At 36.7% G+C, this 26,991-nt stretch overlaps 1 protein-coding gene across 1 annotated transcript in view; it reads right to left on the reverse strand.

Annotated features, from left to right (window-relative positions):
• Window positions 1-1,124: 1,124 nt before the first annotated feature.
• The window catches only part of CHSY3 (chondroitin sulfate synthase 3), a 198,113-nt gene continuing 172,246 nt past the window's right edge, over window positions 1,125-26,991 (reverse strand). Inside the window, exon 2 of the mRNA XM_019474010.1 lies at window positions 1,125-3,103. Coding sequence (XP_019329555.1) covers window positions 1,538-3,103 — 1,566 coding nt within the window. The 3' untranslated portion in view covers window positions 1,125-1,537. The remainder of the gene's footprint in view (window positions 3,104-26,991) is intronic.

The raw sequence follows: 26,991 nt of genomic DNA on the forward strand, positions 1-26,991 counted from the left end.
CAATAATTGCTTACTTTTTCTTGCCCAGCTTTATTTGAAATATAGTTTGAGATCAAGGGTACGAGGCTATTAGACGTACCCGCTGTATTAATTTAAGTTTGGCTGAATTCTGATGGTTTCTTGGATGCCTTTGAGCTCTTACCACAGTATAACATGAAACGTTGCAAGCATGTGGCAAAAATAACGATTGTAACAAATCGCTGCCTGAACTGAAAAGAGAACACATTTTGAAAATACTCTCTTTCTATATCTATATATATATATAGGGATATACACACACACGCGCACACACACACACATATATATCCCTATATAAACATTTCTCTAAAATACAGAAATTGATTTTATTCTTATGTTGGTATAATTTTAAATACTTTACTCCGTGAATCCACAATATGACAACTTCAGGCTGTCCAGAGAGATAAATCTTAACACAGTCTTATAACCTCCACTATTATAAATATATTGGCAAGGAACTTTGACCAGCAATAGTAAATTTTGAAACTTAAATAATTATTCTACAATTATTTTAATTTTAACAACAAATTGCTACTGAATACCAATATTCATGGAAAATGTAAAAAAAAAACCATACAGCTTTAACTTCTAACACTGTATCAAGTGCAGCTTTATGAAAGGAATGTACAAGAAAATTATGTATTAGAGACTCGTTCTAAAAACAGAAACAGCAACTTATACTATGTGTTTCAAAAAAAGAATACTGTAGGCCTGCACTTTATCATAAATGACCATGTTAAGTCATAGTTTCTTCTTGCCTGCAAATGAAGGATGTTGGCTTACAAATCTTCTGAAGTGTACATGAGCATTTGATTATATCCTGTTCCTTGTGAAAATAAAGTTAATTTACACTTACAGTGAACAACAATGAGGAGTTTGTTATTATAATAAGACATTTAAGGACCTTGGTAGCCAGTACCAGTTGTATTTGCAAGTAGCTCCTCAGCTTTTTTTTTTTTTTTTTAAAAATAAAGGTAAACAGTATAATGTAAAGAAAAGTCTGTTCACAAGAATGAGAAAACAACAACTAAACAAAAGCCAACTTTAAAAATTCTAAAGATGAAGAAAAGTAGCATTTATACATATAAGTCCTCATATAAATTATAAAACTCAAGTTTATCTTATAGAGTTCCATCCCCAGAAGAAGCATAAAGCACTTTTGTGGTACCTTCACCAGTAAATATTTGTATCACATCAAATCTGAGAAATGCAACAAAGATGATACTGCATCCCAAAGCTGAAAAAGAACATTCTTCTGATGCAGTCTCTTGTGATGGATGTGCTCCATGTGATCATATGATTGCCGTGACTTGACTAAATTTCAAATAAAGGAAGTATGAAGGAATTCACCTCACCAGTTCAGTAGGTATAAGAAACATCAGTGAATAGCAGACTCATCCCGTTTGAGGTCAACAGTCTTTGGAAGACAACGAAGAGGGAGTTTAAAACTATGACAGCAAAATCAAATCATAACAATAATGAGGTAAACTCCCCTAAAAAGGCCAAATAGGCTGAGATGTCAGGAGAGAGTTCGATTGTACCTGACACCCAAATGTTTCTGTAGCCAGAGTTCAGCGAGCTGCATCGTAGAGGCAAACGTACTTGCTTTGGACCCTAAGCACATTTTGTATTGTTTCGGATCTAAATTGGGGTCACACTGAACTGGATGAAAAATATGGACGACTCCTACTTCTTGACTTCTGAAAGCCTTCAAGCCAGATGTTATCACTTTCGTAAAGAGGTCTACATCCTCAAGTCCCCAGCCTTGAATTGAGGTATCAAATCCACCAGCAGTAAGTAGATCACTTTTGTAAATACAGGTAATTCCAAATCCATACTCCCTCCAAAATCCAGTTCTTTTTGTGAAAACAAAACTACTGTCAACTGGAGGGTTGCCTCCATATATTACTTTTGGATCATATTGGCTAAAGATGATAGGGTAGTAAACCTGTTCTCCCTGAATAGTGTTATCTCTGCATCGCTGGAGGAAGTCTGGTGTAAATACCAGATCAACATCACAGAACAGCAGCAAAGTGTCATTGTCAAATCGAGATGAGGCCATTTCAAGACCTAAACCTCTAGAAAACTTTCCTGCCATCGGAATCAGGGTCATATCTGCCTTAGGATACTTAATGCTGTATTCTTTCATTAGCTCTATGTGTTTGCTGGAGTCTTGGCCCGACTCGGAACTGAAGAGAATTACTGCCAACTTTACATTCTGCCTGGGAATCAGACAAGTCTTCTCAAAGTTATCCATAAATCTTGAGAAAATGTCAAATCTTCCTGTAAGAGGGACAAGAATATGTATTTTCTTGTCACTGTGTCCCCCGATGTCTTTGGTGCTTTGGAACGATGAGGAAAAAATCTTTAAAGAATTTGAAAGAAAAGAGGAAGATTGAGTGTCAGTGTTGGTATCCTCCAGCAGGCTTCTTAAATCCAGCTCCTCTGCTTCTTTGAAGAAAGGTTTGCTAAACAATTGCTGAAGGTAAGCATGGCGTCTCACCGGTACCGTAACTTTCCTGCCTTTGTGCCTTTTGTACAAAAGCAGTAAATCCAGGATGTATTCCACCCCATGCAGAGGGTCTACCCTGCGGTAGCCATACTGTATTTCTTTGAAATCAATGAGCCTTCCTCTAGATCTAGAGTTCTCATTTATCATTTCCATGACTTGCATCACGGTGTCATCCAGTGCAGCCCGCAGGACGCTACTCAGGCTCTGCCGGGGTGGCTGGTTCTCTACCATTGAGTAAAGAAATTTTCCGGTCAGGAACTCCCACTCAATGACTTCATCCCGTTCACGTGGCTGGAAATGACTGAAAGATGGCATCACTCCCAGTTGCTGATCTTCTTTATTTATTTCACTGTTACTGAGCTTGCTCATCAGGGCACTTTCTCTATGGAGCTGAATGGTCCGATAGCGCAGTTCGGAAATTTTGCGACTCAGTATGTAATTGTGCAGCCTGTATTGGTAGGCTGGTCTTTTGTTTGGATGAAGTGTTATGGCTGTGTGAATCTTGCTGTTGTGAAGATCTTGAATGTAACCTTTGCGGTTGTGTTCATAGTTTTCATGGAACAATTGTTGCATCTAGAAAGAGAGAGAAAGACAAAAAAAAGACATTAAGTGGAAGCGCTTCTACCAACAAAAGGACCCACATTGGTACTGTTGATCATTACCAATTCTTATAGAACATGGCTATTTTTAGGCACAGAACTTTAAAGTATTCAGTAGGAATTACTTACACTGTTTTGGTCTCAGTTTCAGTACTGTTCACAGTAAGCAAATATTGTCCTCTAACTAAACAGAAGGGCAGATATCTTGGGTTTATCTTTACTTCATCTAACTGCAAAACCAAATGAAACACTTAACTGAAGCTCTGTAGGTAATACTTCTGAGTTCCTAGGTGCAGGCTGAATGCTGCTATGCATGAAACACTGAGTCTTCACCTATATCTAAACCCTTATTAGCACAGATCCTTACTGAAAGGTTAGCAACACTGATGATGTTTTTTAAGAGGACCTTGGATTTATGTCTATGGAGCACAAAGCTGCTTGTATTTTCTACAGACATAGGCAAATGGATAGTGCTACTTAACATTCAAAAACTGAATGGACTTCATTTGAAGAAAACTATTTTTTTTTCCACACTGACAAAGAATTCAATGACTGAAATATAACCATTGGAATATGTGTGTTGGCAGGGATACATGTAATAAAGTACGTCAATTAAGCTATAGATCATGCTAGTATAACTCACCCTGAGTAATTTCCAATGTATTTCTGTGGCAAGAAAAGACATTCTACTTCCGTCAAATTAGTAATTGTAATATCTTCTAAATATTTTTATGGCTGAAGCACAGGTCTAAGATTTAAAGTATCTGGCCTTCATACCTTTCTGTGCTAACAGCTAAACTATGAGCAAATCATAAAACTTTCTCTGACTCAGTTTCCTCCCTAAAAGAAAACTTAGCTCATTATTAATTTAATGTGATGAATATTTATTCTTAAATGGGAAGTGATATGGAGGAGTAAAGTATTAACATCATAAATACATTTAAGACCCACTGTTCTTTGCTGAGCTAACACTAGTAAGTCCAGAGAAACAGAATTATTTCCCATGAGTAGCAGATAAAGGAGAAGAGGTTGCTCTTTTTAATCTGCAGACTGGACTGTAATTAATAAATAAGGAGAACATGCTAATTAGATAGAAAATGTTGTTCAAGGAGGTGTTGAAAGCTTAAGCTATAATCAGATTTTGAGATGGGTACTGAAATTTGTCTTTCATACACTGAGGAAATCAAGAGAGGTGAGGTCTGATGACACAATGTCTCAGACTCAAAACATTTAGCTCATTTTACTGCAATTCTTTCTAGAACAGAGGTTTTGCTACTAAAAGTAATATTAAGCATAGGGCAATAAATGTAAAATAACTCCTAATAAAGCTAAGAACCATGACAATTATTTAAAATACATTAGCATGTATGAGAAATACACAGTCATATTTAGAAAAATGGAATTTTAATTAAAAATTTCTAGAATCTCCCTCCCACCCCATTCAGACCCCAAATGACTCTGCTTGAGCAAACATAGCTACTACTATTAGGTCAGCATTTTTGAGGCTACAGTCATATAACATGGAGAAAAGCAACAGCCTAATTCTGAGAACTACCTTAAGCTATCTTAAATTTGCCTTTAATAAAACAGATGTCTGTTATATTAAAGCGAGAGTGAGCGTGAAAAAACGTACATAGTTACAAAATGACTCAAATACTCCTTATTCACAGAACTCCTACCTAAAGCTGGCAGAGCACATTTGTTCTGTCTTGGGAGGTGCGTATGTATTTTGCTTGTCACATGAGGTGAGATGAGATGAACCAGGGACATGAGGGTTTGGGCAATTTCCTTGCTATCACAGAGAACAGGAACCAACACCATCGGTACTGAGTCAGTGTTTAACCAGCAGTGCTGGCAAAATCAAAATACGGCTTCCTTGAGGACAAGAGATGGACACTGGCAGGACAGGCAGATTAGAGATTAGGGATTGAATTAGAGAAAAGTGCCTGGGAAAGGGCTAGGTGAGGATATTTGCTCTTTGGAAGAATCATTTTCCCTTCTCCCTCTACAATTTACATTTGAATAATGAAAAAAGATCAGCTGATCATGTGAGATTTCCATCTCTCCAGTTATAAGTCACGCTCCTTTCCTGGCCCCTTTTATTTAAAGCTGTCTACTGTGTGCTCTGCAAGGTGACTGTGCTTCTGTATTCTCCACTTCTTCTGGAAAAAGTTGAATCCATGATTTTCACGTTTAGAATTTCACATTAAAATCCCCTTATAGGAAAATAAAGAAAAAGAAAATGCGTAACATTGAAAACAAAAGAAAGAAGGGAAGGCTGTTTGCTTGCTGAATGGTATCAGCATCCTTCCCCACAAACCCTGAAACTCCACTCTTTCCTAATTCCTCTAATCACAAAAAATCACTTGATTTCTTCATCCACAACGAAGAATTGTATTTTAGTTTTACACATTTAACTTATGGTACCTGAATTTTCACAGTAAGTTTTATTTAAAGTAGTATAATGCATTTTATCCAAAAGATTTTTAACAGATGACAAACTATCACTGTAAAACTAAATGCTGTCCTCCTGTTGTGCAAATTCTTCTGTAACCCCTGACTTATTTCAAGCTCAGCTTCACAGCAGATTCATTAGCAGCACTCATTTAACAGCAATATTGTATTAACATAAATACTGCATTTTTATTACATTCCCATTTCAGATGCCTTGGTTTATTAGATATGCTGCACTGAAATCAGAGTGAGAGGATGTACTCCATTATACTAATGATTTTGCTTTTGATAACAGATTAACAGCAGCAATGAAAAAAAAATTTGAATCAACTCAGTAATACAATATTATCACACATATACAAAACTGTACTAATCCATTTTAAATGATGTTACTGAACACTTTTAATAGATCTCAATACAGAGAAAACAGTTCAGAACAAATATGACACTGAAATCATAAAATCTTCCTGAAGATAGCAGATTTTAATCTTAGTGCCACACAGAAATTTGTTCTCAATATTGCAGGACAAAAATGTCTTTTTACAACTCAAATTATAATCATCTAGATGAAAGCAATTCAATGTGATCCTAACTTTGCTCTGAAATTTCTAAGCACCGTGCTCAAGCCTAGGAGGCAAAGGGAAGGATGATTAAGTTTCCTGGAGAATGGATCTGTGCAAGGGCCTGAATTGGTCAATGCAGCCATAAGTGATCTGGAAAAGGAGGTGATTTGCAGGGTGGCGAGATTTACTGAATATAAATTAAAATTATTCAGCATGGTAAAAGCAAACCTGCCTGCAAAATTTCTCAAGATTTTGAATGGCTAGGTAATAAAATGGCAGATTAAATTCTTTGTAGATAAATGCAAAGCACATGTGAAGACGACAATCCTAATTATACCTGAAGAATGTCAGACTGTGTGGAAGCTGTTAGCACTCTGGAAAGAGAACCTAGTTACCCAGTAGGAAATTCTGTGCAAATGTCATGTTGACATTCAGTAGTGATGAGAGGAAAAGCAAATACCATGAGGACAAGTCTAGAGTGAATCAGAAACATCATTAGATGGTTGTGTCCATAGTGCACCTGAATCTTGAAGGCTGTGGGCAGGTACCTTGTCAATATCATAATGTCCCATCTGAAATCGCTAACGTGTGAGTAGAAAGGTACTAACCAAGGCCACCAGATGATCACACATGTGGATTGTTAGATGAATAGATGACGAGGGTGAAAGGGAGTAGTCCAAAGAGGGCCAACCCCGAGATCTATAAAGTCAGTAGCACCATAAGGGAAACGGATAGGAATAATCACTGTCTCTTCTCACATAAAGAACTATGAAACATACAATGATGCTCTCAAGATTCAAAAACAGGAAAAGAAATATGTAGCTCAACCACAGAACCTACTGGCACAGCAATCTGCTGATGGTAAAATTTTGCATAGCTTCAAAGACTGAGCCAACAGCTTAGTGCGAGACTTCCATCATTGCTATGTTAAACACAAAGGTACACCTTCTCCACAACATTGCTGTACTGCAGACTCCTAGAGCCCCAGCTGAGGCTATATCACAATGTGTCTTTATTGTCTTACACCCCTGCCTCGGCTTCTTCTACTGGTTACTGCAGAGAGAGGATATTTTGTCAAATGAACGTTTAGTCTGACATGATACAACCACTTCATGTTCACTGAAAGCAGTGAATGGAAGTTGGCTTCAATTCAATATAATACATGGGAGGCACAACATTTTATTTTTTCATACTGCATGACTTTGTGACTTTCCTGAAGAGTTTGCTGTCTTCTGAACAATTCTTACAGCACAACTAATGCAAGAGTTGGCAAGGATTTCTCTTTGCCTCTTTTCATGCCAGCTGAAACTAGAAGTTGGCAAGAAATGTGAATAATCTAATCGTGCTCTGAGGCACTCTGAACTGCAAACAGGAATGAAAAAAAGGACAAGAAACAAATTAGAATAAAGGCAATGCTTTATTATCGTGGCAGAGAAATACAATAGCTAATACGTAAGCACAATGTAATTTGCATTGCAAGCTCTGAAATCATTGTAATCTCGTGATTTACTGATGTAATAAAAAAGGAAAGTTCTTATTACATATACACAAAAGCCCAAACCAACCTACTTGATTATTGCAAGACTACCACGTATTAAAAGACTGAATGCAAATGGTGCTTTTTAAATTAACACAATTTTTCTTTGAGCATTGTTTAACAACAATTTCTCCCATTTAACAGAGAAAACATGGAACTTAATCCTCCATCCACTCTAGCTCTTCCTAAATATACAGTAGGACTAAACTGTTGACCATTTTATCTAAACTGGACTTCTAATAAATTTAGAAATAAGATGAACAGGAACTATTCCTGGTCTTTCTTCACCCTGTTCTTTTAAGTTTAGCTCTCATGAAGATTTATTCACTATTTCCAGTGACTTCAAGGGGCATTTCGTCAATATGAAGAAGACACCCCTCAAAAGGAGCCAGAGAACTTGGAGAAGCAACACTGCAGAAATTCAGTTGTTATAATAATACAACACACATAATCCCACATCCATGGTTTTAAGAAGTAGGTGACTAAGTATCTTAGGAAAGTTGACTTTTTAAACTGGACATAACTGATAAATAAGGAGAACATAAGAATATTAGCAAACAGTAAGGTGATATGGAGAGATTATGAAACATCAGTGCAAATCCTCCACAGAAAAGGAAAACAAGATTCTGTGTTGCATCAGTCAGAGTATTTCTGAAAGACACAGCAGACAATTTCACACAATTCTGAACCTGCATCTTTATCAAATGTGTGGGACTAAATCAATGGAAAAGAGACTTCCCAGGACCAGAAACTATCCTATGAGAAGAGGTTAATGTTATTTGGCTTGTTTAACCTTGCAAAATGAAGGATAATAATCATATTGTCTCTAAATACATTAAGTAAATAAGAGAGAGATAATTAAAGTAAACTAGCCTTAGGTTTACCTGGGCAGGAAATTAAAGGAAAATTTCTAGCTGTCAGAAGAAGAGGGTTTATATCAGATTTTCAATACAAGTAATGCATACAATTTAATCAGGTTATAAAAAACTAGATTGCTTGTGAGTAGGGGAATCAATGACTTGAGAGATCCATTCAATTTTTCCTAACGATAGTGTTTGGTTTTTAGTAAGAATTAATTACATATTATTAATTGGCAGCAGCCAACCTTCCTACAAACAGACATTACATTGAAAATACTCTTTCTATTCACAGTCCTCAGCCAACAGTATGTTTCCACTTAGTGTAACAGCTAACAAAACAGCTTTATATCTGTAAAAACGATGACTGGTAACGTAATAGAATCATAGAATCATAGAATCATAGAATCATAGAATCATAGAACATAAGAATATTAGCAAACAGTAAGGTGATATGGAGAGATTATGAAACATCAGTGCAAATCCTCCACAGAAAAGGAAAACAAGATTCTGTGTTGCATCAGTCAGAGTATTTCTGAAAGACACAGCAGACAATTTCACACAATTCTGAACCTGCATCTTTATCAAATGTGTGGGACTAAATCAATGGAAAAGAGACTTCCCAGGACCAGAAACTATCCTATGAGAAGAGGTTAATGTTATTTGGCTTGTTTAACCTTGCAAAATGAAGGATAATAATCATATTGTCTCTAAATACATTAAGTAAATAAGAGAGAGATAATTAAAGTAAACTAGCCTTAGGTTTACCTGGGCAGGAAATTAAAGGAAAATTTCTAGCTGTCAGAAGAAGAGGGTTTATATCAGATTTTCAATACAAGTAATGCATACAATTTAATCAGGTTATAAAAAACTAGATTGCTTGTGAGTAGGGGAATCAATGACTTGAGAGATCCATTCAATTTTTCCTAACGATAGTGTTTGGTTTTTAGTAAGAATTAATTACATATTATTAATTGGCAGCAGCCAACCTTCCTACAAACAGACATTACATTGAAAATACTCTTTCTATTCACAGTCCTCAGCCAACAGTATGTTTCCACTTAGTGTAACAGCTAACAAAACAGCTTTATATCTGTAAAAACGATGACTGGTAACGTAATAGCTTTATAACACAACCATTTGTTTGTAGTTTATAATGCATCTGAGTAACAACGTTGTGAAGCATTTTGCCACAAAAACAGAACAAGGATTCATGTTTCACTGTTCAAATTATTGTAAGAGATTAAAACCTGCTGCTATCTTCATGTTATGCCCATCACTTTAGCATATGATGCACCCAGAAACAACAGGAAAAACTGGACTGTAATTATAATCTATGAGTGATAGTAAAATGCCATTTATACAAGAGTTACATCTTGCTGCATACTGAAAGGCATATCCACTAATTCTTCCTAGAGAAATAAGTTTGAGCCAACACAGCCACAGAAGAAAGCACTGAATACTATTCCATTTCACACATCATTAACAGATGCATTAAATAACTTAAGCACCAGAATCAACAGTCTTCCTGCTGACATCGTCCCCAGGATGAACAAAACTTGATGTATTGATTCCAGCTCTGATATGCAGGGGTTAGTAAGCAGAAAAATTACAAGCGCACACCACAAATTCAATTAATAGTTTCTTCAGCATTAAGACTGTTCACTCAATAGAAAGGGATCTAACTTCTTATCTGCAGATTAGCTAGGTATGATATGTAGTGATCAAAATAAAAAAGAGCTAATTTTTTCAGACTCTTTAAAAGTAGAACTGTGCAGTAATTATTTATAACTCTTCTGCTGGGCCTCACCTTAATGAGATTAATAAATAAAGGTTAATAGCAAACCCTTTTGGTCCATTTTCCCCCCACCTCCTTTCTCACATTAGTCAAACCATTGACTGAAATCAGCTCAGTATGCTCTGTGCCAAATGATATCAAGAAAAGCTAAAATAAAGTGCTCATGAAACAGTGCTGCTCTGTTAATATTAGTAGACTTCTTTGACATCTCATCTCTTTATAGCTTTAAACTAAAAAATCCCACTCCAAATCCCAAAGTTTTCCTGCAATGTAGGACAGACAATACAAGAAGGATGTATAAAGTTATGCTGTTTTGTGTATGATTCTAGCAACCCTCCTGCTATAGGGATACTTCACCAAGCACACAATGTAATAAAATCCCACAAATCTGTACAGACAAAATAAGCATATGTTAGCAAAACAATGGTAAATACTTGAACTTTTGTAATTTAGCCTATAAATAGACAAATTAAACACTACTGACATGCAAGTACAGCAGCATACATGCAAGAAAACAGCAAAACGTTTTAAATTACCCTCTGCATTATCTAAGTGGAACAATTGTGGAAAAGGCTGCATTTCAGAAGTCAACAGGTTTAAGGAAACTAGGCTGTCACCCTTTCAGCTTGCTCAGGTTTGGTCTGCCTGGTGTCACTAACCCCCTTCTTTGGCACAAACCAGCCTTCAGAATAGGAGCACCACGGGTAATGGGGAAGAGGTGAGGGATTAACAAATTGGTAACAGTGCAACAGTGGCAATGAACAACAGCCCCCCACTCACTGCCAATCTTCTTTCCATTGGCATGTGAAAGGAGGAAGGCTGGCTCAGGGGTTTTGATGATGATGAAAATCTGACTCATTCCCTATTCTGCATGAAAAAGGAGGAGTGATCACGGAGAAGGTAAAACTAATTTTCTTATCATAGCTTAAGCTTTGTGTAATCCAGTGATCTTCAGACCTGTGGTTGTTCCTACATCCTCATGTCATTGAGAGAGCTCAGGAGAGGAAAGCACATCCACATTCTCATGGAGTTCCACAGTGAGACACTGGCAAGTGCACTGGGACCAGCTACATGTTTACAACATGAGTCTTGGGAGCTGAAACGCCCTCCTCAGCACTAACTGAATATACTTGCCATCCAGCAGGTAAAGCCGTCTGCAGTTTTGCCATTCATTTTCCTCGTTACTGAAGGTGATTTATCACAGTAGCATTGCCTGCTATTGCATCTAGGCGACAGCACTAAGCATGCACGTACTTTATATCCTTTTGAAGATCTTGGCAGGACACGTGCACTTCCTTAGGCAACAGGTCCATGCTTAAAACTTTTCCAAATGATAAAACTGTTCTCGGGCTCCCCCCAGTCAGGTGAAGGGCCAATCCACCCTTTTGCAAGCCAAACCCTCCCACACCCTCAGGGCCATACTGCCAAACTGGATCTCGTCCAGGATCCTGCCATGACGCAAAGGCTGCTGCAGCTCTCCATACAACACCTCTTCCCCGGGGCTCTGCCCCTCACTCACTGGTGGTGGCTGTGCCTCAGGTACCTTGTCTGGAAGCTCTCCCAGAAATAGGGATTCTGATTTTATTCCTGCACTAAAGAAAGATGCCCAGTATTTGATAGCTGGTACCCCGTTGGAAGATTGAAGAGATTGCTGCCTTGGTTTCTGAGTAAACTGTTCCACCTCTGGGAGAAAGGAGAGCTCATAGCTGTTTGCTACTTGTCAGTGAGTTCTAAAAAAAATTCAGATCTGGAAGAACTGTGTCAAAGGTGTTGACTTTGACTAACTGGTTTTTTCTTGCCTGAGCTTGCTGACAGTTAACATTTATTCCCAATCAGTTCGTTTTGGCTGAAGTTTTCCTAAAGACAAGATGTCCTTTTAATAGCTTTGTATACAACTCAGAGAACTTGAAGCTGTGTAACATCCTACAGTAGTATCTATATAAATAATTCAAAAAATACAATTCTTTACACACTGAAATTCTGTCTTCAGACTGTAAATGCTATGATGATTGTTCTAGGATCAACAAGTAGTACAGTAAAATGCTCTCATGCTGAGCCCTTAAATACTTTGCTGTGATCAAGGTGAAGAAAATCAATTTTCATTCCAAATATTAAGACCTAGATATCAGTGACTTCTCTTTCAGATATACAGCATGAGACAGGCACAGAGTTGATTAATAAGCGTTATTTCACAAATTTAAGATATATTTCATAACTTTCATTCAGCGTTTCAGAAACAATAAAAATGAACTCTTTCAGCATTTGTATCAAGTCCTTAAAATATTTCATCATTAAAATAGCACGCTTCATTTCATTATGATGGTCTACTAGTTACCGATAATCTGTATCAACTACACTCTACAGAAACACTAGCTTTTTTATGTACTTGAATTATTATTTACAGAATTCATATTATATTTTTTTTTAAAAAAAAGCGTTGCCAAATTTGATCACAAAAGTGATCCATAATCACTTACAGGAAAAGAAAAATACATCTTCAGTATAAGTCACTAAAACTTCCTGAAGGTTCACACACAACATTTCATCAGAGCATTTAAAAATATTTCTACCTACAAAACACACACTTTTTTAATATGCAGTTGAGAAAAATGCTTAGTTGTTAACTTCAAGGAGAAAAAGAAGAGGAAAATTACTTTACCAACATCTTACCCTTAAGCATAGACCATTTCTGAAGGTATTTTACAACCATCACTGAATCATAAAATTAAAAAAGTTTTTCTCTTAGCAAAAATAATAATAATTAAAGTTTTATTGTGACTATGGAATTATTTATTAAAGTAAGTGAAAGTTACAATTAACTCTATTACATAATACATGTATTTTGAAGTGTGTAAGTATTTTTACTTCTTGATCTTAAGCTGTCGTTTTCTCACTGTGTGACAGATTTGGCCATACACAGACAAAAACATTAAAATCTGTTAAATTATTAGCCTCCAACACTTGCATAAAAAAAAAAAAAAAAGGAAAAAGTCTTTACAGGTCACAGATTTAATCAGAAATATCAAATTCTATCCTTTGGATTACGGCAAAAAGATGAAACGGTGATTTGATGACTCATTATCTTTTCTGAATTGTTTCAGTGTGTCATGTGAAATAAGCTAGTATATTTGTTTAATGATAAACTTTACTAAATCATGGAGTTGTGCATCTGTGTATCTGATCAAAGATCTGAACTCTGTAATTATTCTTGTAAGTGCATTGATAGCACAAAAGCTGATTCCACATATACAAATTACATAGAAACTGGAAACTTGATTTTTTTTGTGCTATTTGGGTAATATCACATTTAGACTAGCAACATATCCCACTTTACAGGATCACCCCAGAGGGAATTTTTACGTAACAATTTCCCTTTTGTTACACACAAAAAGGTCATGGGCAAGTCCTTTATTTTCATGACAAGTTGGGTTTTTCAAGTTTTTTATTTTCTTATCCCGTGTTTTATTACAGAGAATTAGGGAACATTTTGTGGCTTTTGACATACAGTGTGGATGTCCTCTGGACCCTTGTGCATCAAGCAACTAGTACATGTTTGCCTATAATCGTTGCCAATAATCTACAATGAATGCACATTGTCCTTTCCATTCTCATGTTCCCAGCAGTGCTTATATGTTTATATTCAGCTCATCCCAACAGCCCTCCCTCCCACAAAAAAAATGGACTGCCAAAGAAACCATCCAAATCTCGACAGTTAGCACACTAAACATGTTTTAGCATGGAGGTACTCAGCACAGTAAGAAGGCTGAAGCTCTCCATAGTGTTACACCAGAGAGCAGTTTGTCCTATGATTGTATGAAGGTGCACAGGACAGTATTTCATAGATACTTGGCTAGAGCTATTCCTAAAGAAATAGCCATAATGCATCCTTTCTGTTCTTCACTTGTAGAGACCAATCTTCTCGTACGACATGTTTGAGAGCCTTTGTCCATCCAGCCCTGCTTCACGCTAACCAACTGCGGTTGGAGCCAGGGAATTAACGTCCTGTAACGGGCCTGAGGCCATGATGCGTGGCTGTGCTTCACACCATGACTTCCCTCCTATCATACAAGCTGATACAAGGACAGAGGCTCAGCACGCTATTTGCACTCCTGTCACATTGGCTGACGTGGGAAAGTAACTCTCTCCACTCACAACCCTGCCACGTGCAATGCATGAAATCTCTACCACTGAATGAAGAACGGGGTGGTTTTCTCCTGTGCCTCAATATTATGGTGCAATATAAAGGCTTTCTATAGCCTTTATGCTTCAAGTACTCTGAGTGGGTAATCTTAATACAGTGGGAGAGAACAATTTTATATAGCAAGAGAAAGCAGCCCCCCGCATGCCCCTGCCACAGTAACAACACTAGCTCTAAAGGGTACGAGGCTCCTTTCTCATGAAAAATCCTTATACAGTAGTGATATTTTACAAGGCACAATCCTCCTTACTGGGACATGAGCATCTCTGCAAACTACAACAGTCTGACACAAAGGGTTCCCTGGTATTTATGACTTCCCTTGGAAAATAAATCTAACTGAAGAATCTCTATGCCTGTACCTTACTTAACCTGTTATCCACTACAGAAAATGTACATCTTACATTGCTCTGCAGGAGCTCGAAAGGTCTTCCTTAACTGATTCAGTCGTAAGTATCCTTGCTTTTGAAGTAATTCAGCAATTCAAATGTTGAAGAAAACATTGAGAAAAAGCCATTATCATTTCTGATTCATATGAAAAAAAAATATTAAAAAGCAAGCTTCAGGGCTACAAACCCTGAGATCTAAGTGCTGAGGTAAATTGCTTCAAAGTAGAAATGCTTCTCTGCCTCACTAGTTGGTCACATTTCTGGCTAAATGAAAAGTTTTAAGTGAAAGAAATTATTTGCCTTTAATATTCACAGTATATTTATCATTATAGCCTAGAAAAGGGAAATGCTCTGAGGTATGATGTATCAGTGCAGTCAATTATTGGGACACAAAAGGTTTTTCCTCATCTTGTTTGATTGGGTTTTAGGAGTCTTTAGTAAGTATTACTGTTTGAGGCTAAAATTTGATGCTAAAATGAAAGCAAAAAATATTTTTTTCAAGCTGTTTTTACTGCTTTTTACCCTTGTTTTTTCCTAATGTTCTGCAGAATCCGTTTTGATACAAGAGACAGTAAAAATGAACAGCCCTATGCTCCCCAAAGTCCACAGTTATTCGGCAACAGCACTTCACTTTCCATAAATGTTAAAAGAAAGAATAGGAAAGTCTTTACTGTAACTAGAGGATTTATCTATACAAGCCACGTACCAAAAAAGTTCTCCTTTTAAGCTTAGCATCACAATTATTTATTAACAGTTAATTAATATAAACTGCCTTTGCACAGTGATAGGCATTTTACTACATCATTCTGTCACCCCCAAACACTTCTTTCTGCAAAAACATGACTTATGGGAACTTGTTAAGTAATGTCAATCCAGTGCAACCTGATGCAACTTTGATCTTCAACCTTGAAGCTGATCCTGCCTGAAGAGCAAGGGACTGGACCAGATGATCTCCAAGGTCTCTTTAACTTACTGTGATCCTACAATTCTACATTAATAAGTATTCTGATATTACGAAACATAATTTGAAGAGGAACATGTGGCAGAAATTTCTCCTCCACTATCAGTATTAGGGAATCTGTACCTAGCATCCTCCAAAAGTCTTTCACAAAAATATAAGCTTTGGGAGACTGGAAACACTGACAATTCAGAGTATTTTTGACTTGTTAATACATGACCTATGTTATACAGCACATATGCAGAGTGAAACATATAGCATGATTCAAAATTTTTTTGGAATAACTCAGCCTTAAAGAGATGCTACTTCCTATGTTCATTTATCCTTTTTTCCCTTTATCTTACTCACAGTTAATTTTTTCACCTACCTCTTTTCTTGGGAGTGTCTTTCTCTTCTGCAGACTTCTGGGAAGTATTTAGATACAGCAAAAAATAATCATTCTCCTGTGCTTAGTTGACACACTTTCCTTTAATCAGATACCTAAGTGTTCTTTTTTTTTTCTTTTTTTTCCTTCCCCCCCCCCCCCCCCCGGCACAATCCCAGCATATTTTGTAAGTCTGAAGATGAAATACATAGTCTCAACAAAAAGTATTTCAGCCAGTTAAACAAAATGAATGATGAAGATGAAATACATAGTCTCAACAAAAAGTATTTTACACAGCCAGTTAAACAAAATGACACCAATGGAATTTTCATCAGCTGAATTTCCGTGCAACTTCGAAAAGGTAGCTGATATTTTAGTAGCGTGTAGTTGATGCCATGAAGAGTGCTGTATAACATATTGTGAAGAGTATGATATTTCTTTTTTGCTAACAAGACTGCATGCACATCTACCAGATAAATGGCAAATGAGAATACTCAGCTTAATACTGCATACTTGGTACTTATTTATTCGTCAAAGTAGAGCTGTTACAGTACTGCCTGAGCAGAAAAATCAGTTTGCTAAGGTTCTCTGAAAAGCCCATGAAGGTGAGAATAGAAGTGAGTAAGAAAGAGACATTTTAAAAAGTCAAAACAAAAAGTCAAAAGAGAAAGCATCACAAGATGACAAGGATGGGATGCCAACCTGTCCTGGGGAGTAGTGAGGGCCAATTCACTTACACTTCCCAGCAAGAGCTGGGAAGGTCAGATACACTGGAAGGAAGTTCTCGATCAGAAAACATATTTTGCCCCATAGAGAAGAATGTAGTGAACCAGCAGATCTCTTCTCTGTTAATAAAATGCTTCTGAACGGTAAAGACAAGGCAGGGAACTGCACATGGGCCTTGGCTTTGTCAGAAACCGTGTCTTTATGTCAACAAGAGAATAGTAATGGTGTGCTCCTAACATCACTGCAACATAAGTCTTACCTACACCCATCTCTTCCCACTGGGAAATTAAGCTGTACCATGAATACTCACAGAGCTGGAATTAGGGGATTTAACTGCAGGGGACCATGACAAATAAGCACTAGGTTCATGAAAAAGGCAGCTTTTCTAATACTGAAGGGTTGCTAGACAGAAGATCAACCCCAAAGGGGCCTGGGACCGCTAGCCAGAGCAGTGCTGGTCCCTGGCTGAAATGCCAGGAGGTTAAAGTTTGCCATCCCCTGAAGACTGTAACCAAACAGAAGGGAGTTTGGTGAGTTTTTCAGAACAGAGTTTGTTCAGATCTGTGATCTGAACAGATCTGCAAAAGAAGAAATATAACTGAATGCTGCATTTGCCTTCACTGTTGCTTGTCTCATTATTTCTAGAGAGGTTTTGTCCTCAGATACAGGCACATCTGAAAAGAAGTGTTTTCATATCTGAAAATATTCATAACTCATAATAGCAAATCAGATTAGTAATAAAAAAATAACTCAAGCACTGAAATGAGAAAAATTGTTTAAAAAGGCATTGAGGTCCTCAGGAAAAAATGAGACTGGCTGGAAAAAAATCCCGTAACTCTATCTGTATTTCAACACAGTCCATAATTATGCATCTAAAATTTTACTTCTCTTGAGGCACAGGCATGCAGCTTGTTTTCTCCTCTACTGTTCACCAACTACAATGTTCTTTTTTTTTATCTTAAGAACTTATCATTCTACTGCAAATACACTTCAGAATACTGCTGGTTTTACCCTTTAAAGAAGCTTTTGAAGCCTTTAATTATTAGAAGAAAATTCAATAAATGCTTGCATAACCAATTAAGTACAAATTTATATTCCAGCACTATCAGATAATGTTGAAATGATGTATGAAGAACAGCATCTGTAACTTCCATTAAGTAGCACCATGAATTCTGTGTTTAAAAACTTCATCAATCAAACAAATCAACTGCCTGAATATATTACACATTTGTTTACACTAATGCCTGAACACCTACAACAAAAACAGTGTAGGAAAACACTTGGCCTCAAATGTCTTTGTTTATTCACAATTAGCAATATTTCACAAAGGAATAGTTTAAGTATTTCAATTCACCAGTCCATTAGCCTCATTTGGACAGATTTTCCACACAAAATAAAGAAAGAACAAGCATTACAAAGAGACACACGTAACTGAAAAACTTAAAAGCTTAGCATAGGAGTGATACTCGGTTGTATCTTTAAAGATGGAGAATAAGTACTCAATCTGCAGCATCCATTTTAAATTACACTCAGCTAGCAGCATCAGATAAAAACTCATTGCAATCTTTTATGCAGTGCTGGTCTAGGGACAGAGGCAAGAATGTGAGATAGAGGTAATATATGTTTTTAAAACTAACTAGCATAAAAGGACAATATAAACATGCTTCTAGGAGAAGAAAACTTTTAAGAGACCTAAAAAGCTGCCTGGAAGCCTTTTGGACATCTTAGATAGCTGACTAGTTTTCTTGCTTCAAGCTCAGGCCATGATGTTTGGATTTCTGTTTTCTGGTAATAAATGCAACACATTGACAAAATCTGAGGTATCAAAAGGGATAAAGGATGACGGAAATTGGCAAACTAAAAAGAGAAACAGATCAGGGCTAATGTGTACCTAAGACTTAAAAGGAAGAACATATTGTTAATATAAAAACAGGCAATCTCATAAAAATCAGCACTTCTAGCAGAGCACCAACTTTCTGTTTAAAACTCTAAGGGCATCAAATTTATCTGATTTGCTTTGAAGCCTGCGTGTTTATTCAAACTGCCTTTGAAATCTGGCATCTTGCAAATGCTGTTAGGTGGAGTAGGTGTTCAGTTATGGACATGCTGGAGCAGAGGAGTCCTGAGAGACAGCATCCAGGGGGAAAAAAAAACAACAACAAAAAAGCCCCCCAAAAAACATAACAAAATTTTAGATCTGGCAGAAGCTATAACCCCTTTTGCACACATTTGTCTGGATATGAGACCACAAATGTCATCCCACTTCATGTGATTTCAGTATATCTAGACTTGACAGACAAATGACAGATGACACAAGCACTGAAGTGTATTTAAGCACTCAGCCATGACTTACTTTATTTATATACATTTATATGGAAGTGGTTTGGGAGACTTAGAGCTAGGCTCACCTTTGGGGATGCAGGTGTGAATACAGTGTTCAGTGAGACGTGACGTCTTATCGCCAAGAGAAAGGAGATTTACAGAACCCTTTTCTGCAGAGATGAGTCTAGGTTCCCCTCTTTGCTCACTCAACTAGTGGTGGGGCTTTGTATTCCCATTATGAAGGTCTTGCCTGCCTGGGTGCAGGGTCTATCCTGAGGTGACCGAGTTTGGCACTGGGAGCAGAGCTCCGAAGATAACTGGAACTAAATCCTGCCTCCATCCAGATTTTTCTAATGCTAGGAATATTAACTTTACAGAGGAAACATACAGTCATGCAGCTACAATAACACAGGAATAATTTACAAATAATAGATAATGGAAATCAGAAATGTCTTTTTTACTAGGACAAAGAAATAGAAAATCAGCAGATGTAAAATGCAGAAAAGGAAAAAGTCTGTGTGTGATAAAGTACTTAAGGGAGCCAGGGCTTCTTAACATTACTGAAGCTCAGAACTTAGCATGAAGCTAAAAGGATTAAATATACAGATAATAAAAACATCGAAGATGACATTATAAGGGACACGAGCAGTGAGAACCCTTGCTGCTCTGGGGCAAAAGCAATTTGGTAGCCCAATAACGGCCCATTGCAAGGTCTCAGCATGAGCTCACTGCGAAGATCAAGCCTTCAGAATGCAGTATTAATAACCCTTCGCAGAGAAATGTATTTAGTAAAAAATGAGAGTTTGACCATTTTCACATACATCACATCCCATTAACATACTGAAAACAGGATTTTCAATACCTTTAGACAACAAAACAATAGATGTGGACTGGCGAAAAAAGAACTTTTCTCTTTTTTTAACTTGGTAAGCACATCTCGGGAACACTTAAATATATTGCAAAGTCCCATTTTCAAGTCTTAAGTAAGAAAACAGAAGCATCAGCAGACCTACGTAGTATGGACCAAGGCTCTCTATTCTATCTCTGCTGATTAAATACTCCCTTCTTGCAACAAAGTTAAACATAAACTTTATAGCAACCTCTACAAAACTTGGGAATGACTGAAACCTGGTTCCGGTGGCTGGCAGACCTAAAAGTGGTTTCCCAGAAGTTACCACTGGAGAATTAAAGACTGAACTAGAGCACCCAAAAAGTCAGAATTCTCCCAAAGAAACAACAGGCAAAATCAGTACGGTAAGACTTTCTGTTACACTTCTGCATTCCCTTGACATAAAAGCTGCTCAGCAGTCTACATACCGATAGCCTGCATGATAGGCCAGATTTAATCTCTTTTTGATTTAATTTTCCTACACTCGCACTACATTGAGTCATTACTCAGCTGAGGAAGTGAACAGCATGATCTCCTTGTCAACCTAGTTTTCCCTTCTTGCTTTGTCAGTAAAAGAAAAAAAAAAGGATGTTCAAATTAAGATTTTACTTCTTATAGTGTAATCAAGAAGATTAAGTATAGCTTCCTTCCAGCTGATTTTATTAACATTAAAGTTTATGATAAATTATGAACCGCCCTTGAGCTAAACATCCAATTAAAATAACATAAGCATGGCAGGATGTCTGTTACAATGTTTTTCTTAGAAGAAATCCCAATTATATTGCCATTATACTTTTCCACAGGCATAGCTGTGTTTTCTGACTGGATGGAATGAAAATATAGCATTAATTAACATGAATGTATTCTTACAACATGACTGAGAATTAGTCTTACACTAAAAATAAACAAAATCCAAGCCTACTGAGTTATATGCTTCACAGGGACTGGAGATGTTGCATTGAACAGTGACTCTTCATCCTCCCAGTATTATAAAATATCCTTAACAAGATACTTCATTGTTGGATTTCTGAATTGGGAAGTGCTGCTGATTAGTAAAAAGAAAAAGTCTTCCAGCTACTGAGTGCTAATTTAAAACCCATCTTACACTGCCTCATATGTCTTTATGGCTGAAAATGTTACTGGTTTTAATACACATTTGAAGATTTATGTAATGAAAAAAGTGGTATTACCCTCCTAATGGCAATTTCTAATTCAAGTCATAGAATTCAAACTAATTTTTTTCAGGTAGTAAAAGACCTGCACATTCATTGGCTCTTAAGTAATAAACTCTAACAATTTTCTTACAAATCACAAAAGCATGTCTAGCTTGGCAATTAACTCGTTAAGGAATTCATAATCTCATAACTCATGCACTGTGTCTTGTGTAACATTATATCACGTCATTCTGTTTTATACCAAATCTGTCATAGCATAATCAAATATACAGAAAGCAGTTCTATAAATGCTTACCATAAAGATTTTGGAACAAAACAAAACAAAAAAGATGACAAATGGAGAAGTGCAGTGGGGTACAGCAAATGGCCAGGACTGATATATTTGGAGAAATACTCAAGAGAAGCAAATTTCTGGTGAAAACAATTCAGAAAAAATATTAATGACTTCGGATTTTACCAATACAATTGACCTAAATCATTCAGAAATGAGTTGGCCCTTGTTTTTATTAAACTGTTGGTTGGCTTGATTTGTGTTCTGAATGGAGGACGTAGGGCAGAAAGGAACAGGGAAACAGGAGTACAAATCAAAACAAACTGCAATAGTTCATTTTAATTTTCTCTTGTCTTTCACTGAAAAATGTTATAAAATACCTTGAAGGAATGAGACCAGAACTATAGAGAGCTGGGGCTATTTCTGTAGGATAACATTACATTTATATTTAATAGGATGAATATCAAGAAAATGACGACTCTGTCAAGGTGGCCAGTAGTTCTATTTCGTAATGATGGCAACACCATATAGTAAGATAAACTCTTTCTCACACAATTTCATTTTATGATCAGCTTGAAAAAACATTACAGAGCTGTTTGAAACCCACCTAACAGGATTATTACATTTGTTTTCCTGGATGTATGCCTACAGGGAGCTGTTATTTCTGTTACAACGGTGCTTACCAATTCCTATAAAGAGTAAAACCAGACAATGTTTGTTTAAAATACTGAACAAAATGGGGAAAACAACAAAGCACTTTAGAGAGAGATGATAATAGGAATAAGTTCATTCAAAAACGTGGCAACGAATTATTTTTCTTGTACTGTGACTGAAGACAGATGTAGAATGTGGGGATGCAAGCAGCAAGGCACAAAGGGTATTGACACTCAAGCTGCACTGAGATAGGGTTTAGGAGGATGGGTTGAAACGTCACTATATCTGTCTCAAAACCAGGTAGGCCTTGCCTTCTGAGAAAAACTATATACTATAACGCACAAATGACCTCACTCAATATATGGAGTTCACAAATCTTATCGAAAAAGAAGAAAGAAATAATGTATTGGAACTTCCTGCAATAAGCTAAAATGCACTAAGACTAGGAATTAGAGACATAATTGGTTATTGTTCCTACCACTATTGTGAATATGCTGAACTGATCAATTGTTTGCTGAAAGATTTCAGCCAGCAAGCAGAAGATTCAGCTATCTTCACTTTGGAAATTAGATTTGGTCTTTTCTCTTTAGTGTCAGCTGGGTTCTTTAACATTTAAAACATCTATTAACGTATTTTCCTTACAGATATCACCAACAGGAGTTTCTTTCAAAAGGAGGTCGAAATATACAGATATGGCACCATTTGGAATTGCAGTGACCTCTTTCACCAAATAGGTATGTTGTATTTAATCTATTTGTAAAAGGAAAAATAATGCTGTTAGTAATTCAGATTTAAGCTTTTTCATACTTACTTAGCCTAGCTATGCAACAGCTGCTATATGTTAATGTATTTCAATCACTACCAGTCTGAATTCTAGTTATACTGGTGACACAGAACAGCTCAACGCCACAACAATGAAAAAAAAAACATCTAGCCAAAAGGATCTTTCTGTATTTATGTAATGAGGAAGCATGTAACTTGCATCAACTCATTTCTGTACTTGAATGAAATTGAAAAACCTCTTTTCCCATTTTATAATTTTATTCTTTCTCTCATTCATCTTAAAGAAACTGTAGACATATGAACTTGTCCTCACTTCTCTTTGCAAGATAGGTGTCTACAAAGTAATTCCTTACGGACCCCTAATTTTAAAATGCCCACATTAGAAGCCTTAACACATAATGACGTGAAATCTATTTTTATATAAAATAAATTCAGAATCATAATCACTGAATTTTCATCAATTTCATTCCCAAAAATCCTTCCCATGCAAGACTTGGAAGAGAAAGCAAACCTGGATGCAGCACACACAGCAAGGAGCATCCACAGACAACGTTTGATCACTGCATTAACATGGGCAATTTCTGGTACAGGAGGTATACTTTCAGTGCAGTCTGATCTATTAATTTCATACAGTTGACTTAGATTAAAACTATGAGAGGAAAAAAACAGAACCACTTAAAATATGAAATGACCCAAAACCATTGCTTCTTATTAAAGACTGTTTTCGGCGATCCGTGAACAGCAGTTTTATAATGCCTTCAAATGCATGCAAACGTAAGCATATAACTCTGCCTTCAAGGATTTGAAATATCTGATTTGATACTTCACAGGAAGCTGACCCACAGTAGCTTTTTTAAAGTTACTTTAAGTGACTTTGGTTAACCTAGGAGAGCGACAGGCCCCTGCTTTTGCTGGCCTCCAAAGTCTTCACCTGGCATCTGGAAAAGCCTTCAGTTTTAAAAAGATTAAGTATAACAACTTAGCAAACACCAAAAAATAAGACGTTTACTTAATAAGTTCAGAGAAACAGTGGATCAGCATTTCTCAGTTGAAACAAATACTACCTTCATCTTGGACACCAGTCATATCCACCAAAACTAACAAGGCAGGATCCACAAAGGCGCTCGTTTTCTGTAAATAGGCTAGAATATATGCTAAAGGAAGAATTGTATTTTAAGATACAAACTGAACTGATTTCATACTTGATTCCTTTTCTGTTTATCACCTTCCATCTCTCCATAGGCTAGTGACATGACTAGTTTAACTGACACTGACTGCCAAACAGCTTTATTCCTGTCTCTGTGTAAATAAACGCAGAAGATGAGAATATACAGAATTGTTAATGTAATGTCTTCATTAGTCTTTGAAAACATTTTCTACATGCTTATTGCATTGTATATACAGGCAACACACCTGCTTGCCAGTTCTACTATATCTAGGTGTATACAAAACATAAATGTTTATTGTTCTTATTTCAAATAAGCACTATACAGTTCTTTTTATAAAGGCTATGAAAGATATCAGTGAAATGCATGAGAAATTTTCCAATTTAGGATCACTGAAACTGACCCAGAAGTTATCAGTTCAGACACTACAGTAAAGGCTGTTCACCATAATCAAACAAATAAATTTTCAGAACACTTAACTTTAAATCTCATTATACCAACACTATTTTTCTAAAGCTGACAGCCACTTGAGAATTACAGTAAGCATGCTGACACCCTCAAAACCCCTCTCCATTACCTACACATTTACCTTCCAGAGATGGATTAAAAATTCAATAAGCTCAATATCCCCAAGTGAACAAAGTTGCAAAGAATGAAAACCTGCATAAATATAGTATTTGGAAATACAAGTAGCTAAAATATGCATTTCCAAGAAACACATACTACACAAATTACAACCCAAATTTACAATAATTTTAAGTTTGCAAATTGAGATTCAGAAGGTAGGAAACACAGGGCCCTTTAGAAAAAGATTAAGTGATTGTATTTTAAAAGGACTAAAATATAATTCACTTCCCATATTGTGCAAGCAAGATAAGCCATAGCATAGCATCCCGTAGGAATAAATGACTTCATCACCTTTTCAGCCCTGTCAACACTTCCTCCCACTCGTTGCAGTTTTTCCTCAGATGATCTAAGTGATTCCATATCATGAAGTGCCAAATAATTCTCTTCCAGTTGTATCTAATTGGAAATTAATCCTGTATTGCAGACTTGAAGAGGGTTTGTATGTCCAAATTCTATTTTTCCACCTATATCAAGTAGATCTAATAAACAGCATTATGTCTCCCCACACACCTTTTTTCTTATAAAAATTCAAAAGCATTGATGCAAGGAAAGAATTAAGCCTGACCTTCCCCAGTTTCTGAGTATGGATTTCAATGCTTCTATTCTTTACTAAATTCTGGATGTAATTTTCTTGTTCTTTGCCAAGAAACAAAAATTAAAAACAAGTACCTGCTATCCCATCCATACTACATAAATAATTGCTCTTGTCCAATTTTGGACTTCACAAGAAAGTTCAGCATCAAACTGTATGGGGCATGGCAGCCTAGGGCTGGAAGATCAGCGAGTTCAAAGCACAAAGGCTCAAGCCTGGGCCAGAAATAGCCGGGTAGGGCCATTTTGACTCCTGGCTGCTACTATTAAATCAGTTTGGTCTCCTAGATCCTCAGCACAGGCTTCATCCTTTGAATTAATGAAGGCCAATTAGAAAAAAATTTCCAGTCTGCTTTTAGCTACTGCTGAACAAAAAAGAGTGTAGAAAGAGTGTCTCCAAAAGGTGCATGCTCTAAACCCTACAGGTTCTTGTGTCTCTGTCCCCGTCGGTACCTGTGATCACTCCTAGTGTATTTTCTCCTTAAAGCCTTGGTCTTGGCCAGTGCTCCTCTGCAAGATGCAGTCTCCATTCCCCCATTCCTTCCCTATCTGCATTCCTGTGCGATTTTGTGTTCCTCCCCACTCCCTCCTGCAGCGCAAGGATGTTTCTGTTTCACCCCCTCAAGTCACTGCATTGGCGTGCTTTGGTGTGATAATGAGTAACTAGTCTTTTTGGCAGGCAGGAACTGTCAGATGGCAAAACATCCTTCCAGTAGATGATATCTTTGGAGAACGTCATTGTCTCCGTCTCTCCTACAAAACCACAGTCAGTCTGGAGGTAAATTTTCAGAGTGATGACACATCTCCACCTTGGTCACCAGTCCGTTAACTTTCAAGTAGCCAACCCCATGTATAAATGTGAAGCAATTTATCAGTCAGAAGACATTTCTGTTTTCCTTAATGCAGATCACCAATATAGTTTTCCTAATCTTGTTCTTCAAAGGACAGCAATATTTTTCACAAAATTTAAGCAAATCTGTTCGTGGCATAGAAAATGTCAGACCAAATGGTTCAAATCTGGCAAAATTATAAGCAAAGAAAATACAGCACTTTTCTAGGAAGATTTATGTAGCCTATAATTAACAGCAGCACAATTAGCCCAGGCTACACTAAATAATAGCATATACTCTGTAGAAGAACGGGAGCAACCTTGGGCTTCTTGTACAGAATTCAGTTTTCCTTCTGCTCACTAAAGCAAAAGACAAATAAATGTCTTCGATCAAAAGTCCAGCCATGTTTACATGATGCGTTCTGATTTATCCAAAATTTCCTATCACTTCTATTACTATAGGATCTGTGCTTGATAAATGAGTTCACCTCTTCAGGGTTTGTGGCTAGATTTGCAGCTGTTTGAGTACTAATTTCATTGTGTAACGATTTTAAATATTTTGCTTAAGATTTTAAAATTTGCTTAAGATTTAAAATATTGGAATTTTTCATTCTTTTTTCATCATTTTATTTACATATTTTTCTCTCTTTTTAGATTATTTTCTATCACCTTTTAACCACAGTCATAGCAGATTTTTTTCTCCCTTAAGAGAAA

The sequence above is a fragment of the Aptenodytes forsteri genome, unplaced genomic scaffold (assembly GCF_000699145.1).
Source record: "Aptenodytes forsteri isolate BGI_AS27 unplaced genomic scaffold, ASM69914v1 Scaffold28, whole genome shotgun sequence".
NCBI lineage: Eukaryota > Metazoa > Chordata > Aves > Sphenisciformes > Spheniscidae > Aptenodytes > Aptenodytes forsteri.